The sequence below is a fragment of the Chenopodium album genome, chromosome 6 (assembly GCF_948465745.1).
Source record: "Chenopodium album chromosome 6, dcCheAlbu1.1, whole genome shotgun sequence".
Classification (NCBI taxonomy): domain Eukaryota; kingdom Viridiplantae; phylum Streptophyta; class Magnoliopsida; order Caryophyllales; family Amaranthaceae; genus Chenopodium; species Chenopodium album.
This window is the reverse complement of record NC_137839.1, coordinates 63,816,542-63,829,280: the sequence shown is the minus strand read 5'-3', so window position 1 is coordinate 63,829,280 and position 12,739 is coordinate 63,816,542. Positions and strand designations below refer to the sequence as shown.

Genomic DNA, 12,739 nt, shown 5'->3' with positions numbered 1-12,739 from the left:
TACATTCAGATACCTCAGTCTCCAGCAGCTCAAACATAATCAATTGAATGCAGGTTTTTTTGGAGAATTCTATATTCAGATACCTCAGTCTCCAGCAGCTCAAACATAATCAATTGAATGCAGGTTTTTTTGGAGATGCTTCACCTAATTTATCCAAGACTCTTGAACAAAACCGGCCTTTCAAAAATGAACATATATACAACAGCAGAAACTAGGAGTTTGACAAGCAGAGCATACATGCCACAATCTAAAGAATACTACATCTCATTGACTTTTGTAAATCGTCTTCACTTTGGCTCAGAGCAGAATCTTTTTGCACAAGAAGTAGTAGACAAACGCTAATTCAGCTTTGAATCAACCAACAGATCTCTCCTAACTTTGACTCTTTCTCCTTTAAAATGGATGTATTTCCATTTACAACCATATCTTTTTATGACCAAATTCTTCTTGTCTTCTTGTCCCAGTCTCTCAAAGGTTCGTGCTACCCTCCTGACTGTATCCTCATCCGGTTTGACACCCAATTCTTCCATGTCTGCGAAGACCTGGGTTTTGCAAAGAGACATAAAATCAGATGCAATTGATAAATAGTAACCATACGAGTGTTAACAATTAACATATGCAAAATATGGATGTGTTTAAATGAACAAATTCCATTTCTAAGTTTGTACTTGGATTAAACCAGACGGGAAAATATAGCGTTGAGCACCAAAAAAAACAGCACAAGCATGCGTTCAGATCTCAACAGGAAATCAAAGAATTCTAAAATTAGCACAGAAGTGAGGCAGCACATACAATTAATACAAATATGAACACAGAACAAAGATACACATTGGCATGCATGTTGTAGAGGTAATGCAGAAACATTTCTCTGTTTTTATTTTACTTCTTTTTTTTTTTTTTTTTTTTTGAGGGGGTGGGGGGTGAGGTGGAAGAGCTGTGCACATTGAAGCAACAATGTGATATTTGTTTAGCAGATGCAGTGGCAAAGTAAAGTTTTCTAGAGCAAAACGCCAATTTGGAGTGTACGCTCCTGTAGATGTTGGCCCTTACGGATCTGATGACAACAAACAAACCTTACTAATGACTATTTAAGCTCCTGAGCAAAGATGAAATGGGAGTTTTAGAGTAGGAACCACAGACTTCAAAGCAATAGAAACTTGATGCAAACACCAAGTTCCTTGGTAGGAACACAACATGAAGCTGCTGGCTTAAAACTTTGTAAAACTTGGGCATGAAGACTATATTGCAACGGACTAGCGTGTAACAACAATAATATAGTCGAAAGGTTGAGTGTTTGATTGATAGAAAGCTTAAAGCTTGCGAAAGGGTTTCAATGGCTATAGGCCATAACTCTCCATGAGATAACTTACAATTTTCTGGATGCCTCCTTCTTACTAGACTACTACTATTTATACTGCCATTACATTCTAGAGTTGGCAACAAAGCCTTAATTACTACAAGTACTACTCTTGTCCTCTTACTACTTTAGTACAATAGCAAACAAATACTTAAAGGTGCTTGTCCCCTGCTTAACGGTCCTCTGTTTCCTCCTGCTGCTGCCATGGTATGTTGTTGTTGTTGGTGGTCTGCCCTTGCTGCCCTCTCTGACGTCTGCTGTAGGTGAGTGTCACGGGTGGTGGCCTTGGGTTCGTTGCAACACTCCCCCCCAAAAGAGCCACCTTGTCCTCAAGGTGGAAGCCGGGAAATCTAGCCTTAATGAACTCCGCATCCTCCCATGTAGACTCGAACTCAGGCAGCCCCTGCCACCGTATTAGCACATCGAATCCTTCTGACTTCCCTAGCTTAGGCCTGCTGTCCAGCACTTGTTCCGGCTCGACCACCAACTCCAGCTCAGGTGTGATTGGAGTGGGAATGGTGGGTGAACTAGGGCTATCACCTAGTGCTTGTTTCAGTTGCGACATGTGGAAAACAGGGTGGATTCTACAATCTGCTGGCAGCAACAACTTGTATGCCACTTTCCCAATTCGCTGAACCACCTCAAACGGCCCATAAAATTGCGCAGCCAATTTCTCGAATGGCCTCTTGGCTAAAGAACGTTGGCGATATGGCTGTAACTTGAGAAAAACTCGATCCCCAATCTGAAATTCCACTTCCCTTCGTTTCCCATCGGCATTGGACTTCATGACTTGTTGAGCTTTAAGCAAATTAATTTTCAATTCATCCAGCATCAAATCACGCTCTTGTAAAATCTCCTCCACCGCCACCGCGGTTTGACCACATCCCATCCTTATGAGGCGTGGTGGTTCACGACCATCCTTATGAGGAGTGCACCGCGGTATTGTACGAATATTCGGCCCATGGTAGCCACCTAGCCTACGACTTTGGTTGCTCTCCGGCGAAGCACCTGAAGTCTCCAGCCGTTTATTCACCACCTCAGACTGCCCGTCAGTTTGGGGGTGATACAATGTGCTACGCTTAAGGTTTGTACCTTGCAAACGAAATAACTCCTTCCAAAATGCACTCACAAATACTCGATCTCGGTCTGAGACAAAATACTATTCGGCACTCCATGGAGTCTCACCACCTCTTTCACGAACAACTGCGCCATGCTTAAGGCTGTGAAAGGGTGTTTCAATCCCAAAAAATGAGCATACTTGGATAATCGATCGACCACCACTAATATTGTATCAATTCCCCTAGATTTCGGTAAACCCTCCACGAAATCCATCGTGATATCATCCCACACTTGTTCCGGTATTGGCAGGGGTTGCAAAAGACCCGCCAGAAATTGTTGTGAGTGCTTACTGCGTTGGCAAATTACGCATTCCCTCACATAATTTGCGATTTTGTGCCTCACTCCCACCCAATACCATTCCCTAGCCACCCTCAAGTACGTTTTGGTTTCCCCTTCGTGGCCCCCCTCCGGCGAATTATGATAAGCCCCGAGAAGAGTCTGCTTCATGGTCGAATTTTAGGGTATGACTAGTCTGCCCTTATACAGTAGGTGGCAGCCCTCCATCGTGTACCCCGGGCTTCCCTCTCAACTGCCGATTTCAGCCCCTGTATCACCGCCAATTTCTCTGTCCAGCACTTCCCAATTAACCCCTAGTACAGCGATTAAAGCACCCAATTCAGACTCACCTTCGCTACTGCCCCGCCACGATAGGGCGTCGGCCACCCGGTTCGGCACTCCCGGCTTATATTGAATTTCAAAATCAAAACCAATGAGCTTTCTGACCCAACGTTGATATTCCATTCTCGCTTCCCTTTGTTGAATGATAAATTTCAAACTTTGTTGGTCACTCCTTACAATGAACTTCCTCCCTAAGAAGTAGTGCTTCCACTTTTGCACGGCTAAGCACATGGCCATTAATTCTTTCTCCTAAATAGACTTGCTCTGGCTGCTCAGCCCTAACACCTTGCTGTAATATGCCACGGGCCTTCTTGCATTAAGACCGAACCCAACCCAAATCCGGACGCATCTGATTCTACTACAAAAGCCTTGGTGAAAATTGGCATGATTAATACCAGCGCCAACGTCATAGCTAATTTCAGCTTCACGAAAGCTTGCTCCGCCACTTCGGACCACCCAAAGGAGTCCTTGAGCCGGTCAGTTAGGGGCAAGGTAATTTGGGCATAATGGAAGATGAACTTCCTATAATACCCAGTGAGGCCTAAAAAGCCTCTCAATTCCTTAGTGGTTTGGGAGTGGGCCACTTGAGCATGGATTAGACCTTGTCTTGATCTACAGCAACACCCTCCTTTGAGATAATGTGGCCCTAACCACACTTTTTCCAAATTCACATTTTTTAATGTTTGCATACAGTGAGTGCTCTTTGAGGATTTTTAGCACCTCTCTCGCATAAACAACATGCGCCTCTTAACTTGGACTGTACACAAGTATGTCATCGAAGAGTACGAGGACGAACTTGCGTAAAAGGGGCCTAAAAACATCATTCATCAACGATTGGAATGTTGTCGGAGCATTTGTCAACCCGAAAGGCATTACTAAGATCTCGTAATGACCCTCATGGGTACGAAACGCCGTCTTGTGGGTGTCTTTCGGCCTTATAAGTATTTGGTGGTAGCCAGGTTTAGCCAAGTGAACACTTGAGCCCCATCCAACTCGTCTAAGAGTTCATCAATAACCGAAATCGGGTATTCGTCGGGGACGGTTTCCTTGTTTAGTGCTCGATAGTCCGTACAAAACCGCCACGACCCATCCTTTGTCTTCACTAGCAACACCGAGCTCGAAAAAGGGCTAGTAGAGGGACGTATAATTCCGGCCATTAACATTTCCCGATTAATTTCTCAATTTCATCTATTTGAAATTGGGGATATTGATAAGGTCGGACACTAACGAGGTCACTCCCCTCCTTGAGTACTATAGAGTGTTCATGTCCTCTACTCGGAGGTAATCCCTTTGGTTCCTCAAACACGACCTTAAAATCCTCCAACACCTCCTTCGAAAATGATGGCACTTCCTCCTTTCCCTTTTCGCCCTTTGGCCCCCCTATTCTATTTACTTCAACCAACAAACCCCCCTTTTGCTTCTTGAGAGTTTTGACCATGGCCTTGAGAGTAATGCCGATTTTTGCAAGACTTGGGTCCCCATTCACCGTGACTACCTTCCCGTTCATGGAGAAGCTCATTTCTTCGAGCTTCCAATTTGTCAACACCGAGCCCAACTTCTCCAACCATTGAACACCAAGAATGACATTGGAGTTCCCTAATTGGAGTGGGAAAAACTCCTCCTCGATGTCCACCTCGTCAATGAGTTTCAATTTCACCCCTAACCACTACCCTCTTCCTTTGATAGTCTCCCCATTCCCCAATGATACTCCAAAAGCCGCATCTCCCGTCACTTCTAACCCCAAATCCTTCACAGCTTTTAATGATATGAAGATATGGGTTGCCCCTGGGTCAATCATCACTACCACACTCTTCCCTCTTATCTCTCCTTGTAGCCGCATGGTTGTCGGATTTGCAATCCACACGATTGAGTTCATGGAAATGGTTGTTGGCGTCTCTTCCTCCTCTTCTCCTAAGTTCTCCATAGCTATGAACTCATTAGTCGTCTTCCTCTCCTTCCTCCACGAGGACACTCAATCCTTTTGCCGCACACACATGCGTGCGCCCGGTCCAGCGGCCATCACACCGGAAACAAAGGCCATTGGCCTTCTTCTCTGCAATATCTCGCTCCGTCAACCGGCGTACTTGGCCGGTGAATTGAGAGGAGCCATGAGTGTTGCGTATCTGAGAGATTGAAGCTGTTGAACCTTGAGGGGTTTGGTTTGATGGTGGGTTTGTTAAGTATGTGTTTGGGTTGGTGGGAAGTGGGCTGATAGTAGGAAGGTGAGGTTTAGGCCGGCCCAACCCCTAATAGTGTTAAGCAGGGCTCCGATTAAAATATGAATACGGCCCGGGTTTTGCATATGCCCCACCCGTTTTCTTCCGTTGACCCGGTTATGCTCTACAACCCGGATCGCAAGATCCATCGCATCTTCAAGGGTTAACGGGTTAAGCATACGGATCTCCGCCTTAACGTCTTCTCTAAGTCCATTAACAAACTGAGCCTTCATTATGCTCCCTGGGATATCAACCAACGCAGCAGCCTTTTCAATGAAGGTTTTCTGGTATTCCACCACTGAGACGGCTAACCATTGCTCGTGCAGGGTGCCTCTGTTCACCGGCCGAAATTGCATGAGGACGCGCAACTTCAGGTCCTCCCAGCTGATGACCGAATTGGTTCCACCGCAACGCATCATCGTCCATGGCGACGGTCGCCTGAATCTTTTCCACTTTCGTCAAGCGATAGAACTGAAAATACTGCTCTCCCCTGAGTATCCACCCACCCAGGTCGGATCCGTTGAACACCGACATATCTAGTTTTTGGTACTTCCAATTTCCTCGGTTCTTTTGGTGGTCGCCGTGGTGGCGGAAATTTCCTCCAACGCCTGGCTCTCCCAGTTGCCAAAACGACGCCAATTTAAGCCTCCCATTCCCAAGGGTAGCTCGTTAAATCCGCCCCGTAGAACCCACCTGCGTTCTGGGGTTGCTCCACCTCATCTTCCACTGTGATCGGTTGCAGTGGTTGTTTGCCCAGGCTTTTCATGGTGCCTCGAATCTCCTCCATAAACTTGTCTTGCTTGCTCGCCATCAAGGAATTTTGTTGATTCTGGTCGTTGCAAAAACGGTCAATTCGGCCTTCGAGCACCGTTGGTCCTTCAACAAGGTCTTGCTGAAGTGAATTTCCTCCATCTCCTAACTTCTCGAAAATTTCCTCCACACGCTCCTCGAACGCTGCCAGCGACGTCGGAGGCATCCTCGCTCTGATACCAACTGCAACGGACTAGCGTGTAATAACAATAATATAGTCGAAAGGTTGAGTGTTTGATTGATAGAAAGCTTAAAGCTTGCGAAAGGGTTTCAATGGCTTTAGGCCATAACTCTCCATGAGATAACTTACAATTTTCTAGATGCCTCCTTACTAGACTACTACTATTTATACTGCCATTACATTCTAGAGTTGGCAACAAAGCCTTAATTACTACAAGTACTACTCTTGTCCTCTTACTACTTTAGTACAATAGCAAACAAATACTTAAAGGTGCTTGTTTCCTCTTGTTGCTGCCATGGTATGTTGTTGTTGGTAGTCTCCCTTGTTGCCCTCTCTAAAGTCTGTTGTAGGTGAGTGTCACGGGTGATGGCCTTGGGTTCGTCGCATATATATACAAGTTTATTCGTATGATTTAAGTCAGTAATCGGAATCTTTGGAAACATGTAGTACTCTGAAGCCATAGGAACTACTTTGGTCTATCAAAGTATATTAAGAGGATTTTTTTATGAATATAAGTGTTGTAATTACTTTGGATTCTTATTTAGATTTTTTTCCTTATTCAATACATATTAAAATAAATTTTATTTTATGTCAAAAAAAAATTTATTTTGAAAGAAAAATATACTACAAAGATCCCTCTATTCCCAAATAAATGTCTTATTTGGCTTTTACACACATTTTTAGGTAAGTGAATATTTAAAAAAAATAATAATAAAAATTAAAAAAAAAAAAAAAAAAAAAAAAAAAAAAAAAAAAACAAGCAAAAAGAAGTGGGGTTTAGTTTATTCTACTTTTTCTGCTTGAAAGCTTTAATCCCCATAAGTGGGGCCCTCTACATGAACAACATGAGGACTTCCCAGGATTTCACCTATCCTAGTACTACTATCAATCATTGTGGCTCATGTCAAGCGATGTGACAAGTGGTGGAATTTAGTTGATCAAGGAAAATATAAAAATAAGTAGTGGAGTTCACTAAAAGTGAAAACAAAAATAAAATAATGGGTTTGATTAATAGTGAATACAAAACTGGATAAAATGAAATGGACTTTTATATAGGGCCAAAGTTACTGCTATTTATAAACACAGGACTTCACCGAGTTCAATTTTGAATAAACTGTTTTCCTTATGCCATCATGCACTTAGCAATGGAGAACTCTCCAAACCAAAGGATAATGCTCTCAAAGCTACTGAATCTATAGATGAAGTTGTCATGCTCGTGAAAAAAGTTCAGAGAATGTACTACAAAAAAAAGGCAACATGATACTTTCGAACAAGCCTCGTCTTGGGTGTTACAGCTTACAGGTACTGTATACATTTGCCATAAAATACTATGTAATTATTGGGATATGACTGGTTGTATAAATTACTCCATAATCTACTTGAATTGAAGCAGTTATATTTGGTATTCATAACCTTTCAAATTATTGAATCTTTGATAATCAAAGCGAAGAAGTAGCTCCTTCCCATACTTTTATTGAAAATCCTTACATCACTTACACAGTAAATAGTTTTTATCAGGTTTATTGGTGTTTGTATATAAAATGAACTTGTTTGTGTTTTTTTGCTGTTTCAACTGCTGCTAAGTAATAGGCACAAAAATTGCACATTGTTGTGAAACATATTGACATAACAATCACTCATATTTGGAAAAAGGGGGAGGGCAGGGTGAAGAGAAGCTGATGAGGTTCTCTTGAAGTAGTAACATCTTATACATGGATACTCATAAACACCAAAACACACTTTTACTAGAAAAATGAAGTAGAAATTTTTCAAAAGATATGAGAATGCATTACTACTTATTTTATACAGGTTAAGTAAAATAACATATATGAATCACAATAAATGGCATATACTTGTAACAAATAACACAATTACATACGATACCCTCAAATTAAAGACTAAGAAAACCCATTAATTACACTATTATAACAATGTTTGCTTCACCTAATTTCATGAACATATTACTTAACAACATTACTAAATTGTTTACATTTCCTCAACACCCTCATCCATCAACCATTGGTCTCCAAACTATCCTAATAGTATTTAGGATGGACCTTATAACATTTCTTCTCGATCAAAGGCTAGTTATCTTTCTTTGAAAATTTTGATACCATTCATTCACTCTTCAGTGTCATGTACCATGTATATTGCTACACATGTGAGTGATGTAAATTATGCACATGGCTAATCAGTAGGAAAAAGTGTAATTTTAATGAAACGTGAAAGTAACATGATGGAGTGTTGGAGTCGTTAGGGCTTCAGGGAGTCTTCATAGAGCTTCTAGAATAACTTTTACTAGGAAATTTATCTTGTCTTCAGTAAATGATACTCCTGACAGTATCCTAGATGATTCTCTAAGTACACTTAACTTCCATCACCTATGTATACTAATAACCCAACATAACAAACCCTGCCAAATCTAAGAGCTTGGCCTCTTAAATCCAGTGCTAGTAGTAAGCTACATCACTTGTAGGGGGTAAAAAAAGGGGATGCCCCAGTTTCTCATAGTGAGAAACAAAATTTGATTCTCACATGGCATTTTCGTAAATAAACCAACAACTTTATTCAATTGTGGAGCCCAAAATAATGAAAAAGTTGTTGATTTATTCACGAAAATGCCCTCATGAGAAACAAATTTCGTTTCTCAATATGAGAATCAGGGAATTTCCCATAAAAAACACCTAGTAATACTTAAAAGCTACTTAAACATTGGATTGTATCAGGAGGCATAGATGGTTTTGATGCAACAGATAAAAACCAATAAATCTTACTTCATAGGTAACATATTACAAAAATGAGATTTTTGGTTACCTCTATCACTTTCTCTGTCATATCGTGATGATCGTATAATGAAATCATCCGAGAAAACAACCGCTTTGAAATAGATCGTGTGTGGGTATGCAAAATCATATTCCACAAAGACCCAGCTTCATCTATTCTCTCCTCCATATCAAAAGCCAACAAGACTGTATCATATGTTGCCATGGTTGTACCTTGGCCCTTGCTCAACATCCACTTCACAACCTACATAGCATCAAGAACCCGTAAACAGTTCATTTCTGCACCAAGTTAGATGACAGTCATGACACCAACTGACAAAGAAGATGAAAATGCAACTTTAGGCTTGAGATCTCAGCACATTATATACTTTTTAAGTAAATTTTAGATCTTTCTATGCAAAATATATGTTTGGAACACAAAATATATGAATGGACAAATATTCACTTCCATCTAAATAACTGGATCCAACATGAATTCTCATTATTTAAAAGTTTAAATTAACTTTTATGTACAAATTTTATGCCCCTTGCACAAGTTTCAGAATTGTTCCTATACTATCAATTTGTAAAAGGAGCCCATAAGAAGAGATTAACCAATTTATGCCCCTTGCACAAGTTTCAGAATTGTTCCTATACTATCAATTTCTCACAAATGCTTTTAAATTTCCACTTCATAACAATGCAAATATAGCTTCCAGTGAGAATTTCGACAAAGTATAACCTAGCTGGTGCACAACATCTGTGTTGAACAAACAAAGGTGGTGGTTTTGTTAGCTATTGAGTAAGGAAAGGAAACATGAAAGGGTAAGAAAAATATAGAAGATCAAACCACTTGAATTGCACATTTTGTTTGGCAGATTTAGATTACGATGGGGTTTAGATTTAAGGCCAAGGCTGAGTGGTGGTGGGGTCAGGTTGTTGGGGTTTGGTAGGTGTATTGACCTAACGCCCCTGTGAATGAGCCAACAGGCTAAAAATATATACAAGTGTTATATTTTTGCCTAATTAACAGTACTAGCCTACTAGGTACCAAATAAATACAAGTGTTATATTTTTGCCTAATTAACAATACTAGGTACCAAATTGTATATTCATATGATCATATTCAATCTCATGCTGGTGAATTAGGTAACATTTGGGCCAGGAGTTGTTACCAGTGGTGGACTAGAGTGAGTATAGTGTATAGAGTGGCGGTCAATGCTGGTCAAAAGCATGGTGAAGGCTGAAAAGGAGCTTGGGGTTGATCAAATACCTAGAAGGAGATAGGAACCAGATTAGAGGAATTTGGGGCCTTGGGTGAGCTCCTTAATTGAGTAAATTAAACATTTTACGTTAGATGCCACTAATACAAGTTCACAACAAGACCCTGCCAACAGAATTACTAGACTTTAGAGTACTTTACTAGCAATAATGATGAATACTGCAATATCAGATATCATCAAAGGCATCCTTTGATTCTTAACAGAGTTATTGTACAAACTACAAACAGGATATATAATGGACAAGCTAAGAGCCTAAGAAGTGAAGTTATAGTTCTAAGTGTACTGTAATTGCCATCCAATACAAATATGCTATTTCAATCTTTCATATTCCCTTTACTCTGTTCACTTCCGATTCACTATTTCAACATTGGAGAATAATATTTCAATATCTTCACATTCAAAGCCGTTTTACATAAAATAGAAGTAGACAAACATAGACAGACATTAATACGCTCATAAAAGAATCTTACTTGAACAACTTTAAAAGAGCTCATTGACCAGTGATCAAACAAATTTTCTAAACACATTCAAAAACTTTAATACGCTCATAAAAGAATCTTACTTGAATAACTCGCGGCCACTGCCTCTGGTTTTTTAAAATTCTTAGAGCCTTAGCTACCGCAAGCATTGGAAATTCCAACTCCCATGCAATCCATTCGTCTAATGCACAATAAACTGCCTCTTTCTCATTAGGAAGTCCAGAAACCTACCAATACAAACTACCGCACTATAAGGTCTGTAACCAACTAACCAAGAGCAAAAGGATGCCCTTACAACATTAAAACATAATACAACAATGGGAAAGCTATATTTATCAAACTCGCAGCATGTACCAGTGCCTCCTCTACAAGTAGTAATCAATTAAACTGTATTGGAAGGTCCACTAACAAAAGTTATGGAGAGAAGATGGAAAACTATTAATACAAAAAGATTTTGGTAAAATCTTGTACAAATGTCAATTGTAACGTGCTGGAAGAAAGCCTAGGCAATATAGGCCACGATCTTATAAGCTTCAGGTAGCTCATACAGATTACAACAATAATAGGATAGATAATAATGACACAAACTTACAATTCGAACTAGATTCATTGCTTTCTGACCAGAACCAGCAGATTCTTTACGTTTCCATAGGTGATGTTCTCTCTTTCCTGGCTTCTTGACATTTTTTCCTAATCTTCACAAACAGTATCAAAATGAAAGTGCCAATAATTACTGTCAAGTAGGCAATTCTAACACTCTATTACCAAATTATTGGCAATTTACTTCCTAACAATAAACCAACAAGAAGTTATCGTCATAGTTTCTAAAATAACATTGTCACACACAATTAAAATTTACAACAATGTAACACCTTCATTTTCCTCTAATCACAATGTATTCCATTTTGAGCCGTTGGTAAAACATCGCGGCTAATGATTCTCTCTATCCTTCTCCTCAGTTCCCTCTTTTTACCTCTCCGCATCTCTCCTCTCCTCAAAATATATGCACCCCCAACGTTGCAATTAAAAGAGAACAGGTAAAACATTGAACATCATATGATTCATATCTACGAGCTAAGCAACCGCAAAATTTAGTTTTTAAAAAAAAAAAATAGCTTACTTCTTATTGACATTTGAAGAGGAAGATAGCTGAAGCATTGGCTTGGAAGAGCACTGAACATGAAATGGAAACTTTACAAACCCGAAGCAGAGCCGGGGCAGGAGGAGCGGCCGCCCCGGGGCAAGAGAGAAAAGGTTCAATTTCATAGTTCCGTCCTACAATAAAGGGTTATGAACATATAATCCTGCAACAAATTAGCAACCAAATTTGACTCAATTATCTAATTAGGCTCTAAAATTCATATTAAATTCTTCTACTAAAGAATGATAACAGCAAAATTCTAGCAACATAATCGAAAGTTATAATCTTACAGTAATTATAAACAAATACGTAGTATTCAAAAATTCAGCTTAGAAGAACCCTAAATTGATTATAATGACAATTAAATTGATGATACCCTGATTGTGAGATTGATATTGAATGATGTAAAGAAGAAAAAAAAAAAAAAGTATCTTACCTCAGAAACTGCTTCATTGGTGATAGAAAGCTGAGAAGCTGCTTGAATAGAGAATTCAGAGCTCAGCTTCAGTGGGGAAGAGATAGATAGAAATAGAGAGTGCAATTGAAATAGTTACCTAAGTTTATCTCAATAGGAACCAACGGTTTCGTGTGGTATGACTAGGTTAAAAAGTGGGGTTAGTTATTTGGCTCAACTTTAACTTCAAGTCCTAATAAACATTTTTTAGTCAATAAAGTCATAGAACTAAGCTTATTAAAATCTTTTAAAAACAATTTGGTGAGGATTCCTCAATTAAAAATAAAAAATGAGTTAGGAGAAACCTGTTTATTAATTT

At 39.8% G+C, this 12,739-nt stretch overlaps 1 protein-coding gene across 2 annotated transcripts; it reads right to left on the bottom strand.

Moving 5' to 3' along the window:
• Nucleotides 1-70: 70 nt before the first annotated feature.
• Nucleotides 71-12,536, bottom strand: LOC145636167 (pentatricopeptide repeat-containing protein At4g18975, chloroplastic-like). Of its 2 annotated transcripts, none has more exons than XM_081687640.1 (6): nucleotides 12,403-12,536; nucleotides 11,946-12,129; nucleotides 11,418-11,520; nucleotides 10,909-11,052; nucleotides 9,116-9,328; nucleotides 71-542 (listed from the first exon to the last, which is right to left on the bottom strand). In XM_081687640.1, the coding sequence occupies exons 2-6, from the start codon at nucleotides 12,089-12,091 to the stop codon at nucleotides 339-341; spliced, it is 810 nt and encodes a 269-aa protein (XP_081543766.1). In that variant the 5' UTR covers nucleotides 12,092-12,129; nucleotides 12,403-12,536; the 3' UTR covers nucleotides 71-338. The 2 variants fall into 2 exon arrangements, with proteins under 2 accessions (XP_081543766.1, XP_081543767.1); XM_081687641.1 differs by having other exon boundaries at nucleotides 11,946-12,100; nucleotides 12,403-12,525.
• Between the last annotated feature and the right edge of the window lie 203 nt (nucleotides 12,537-12,739).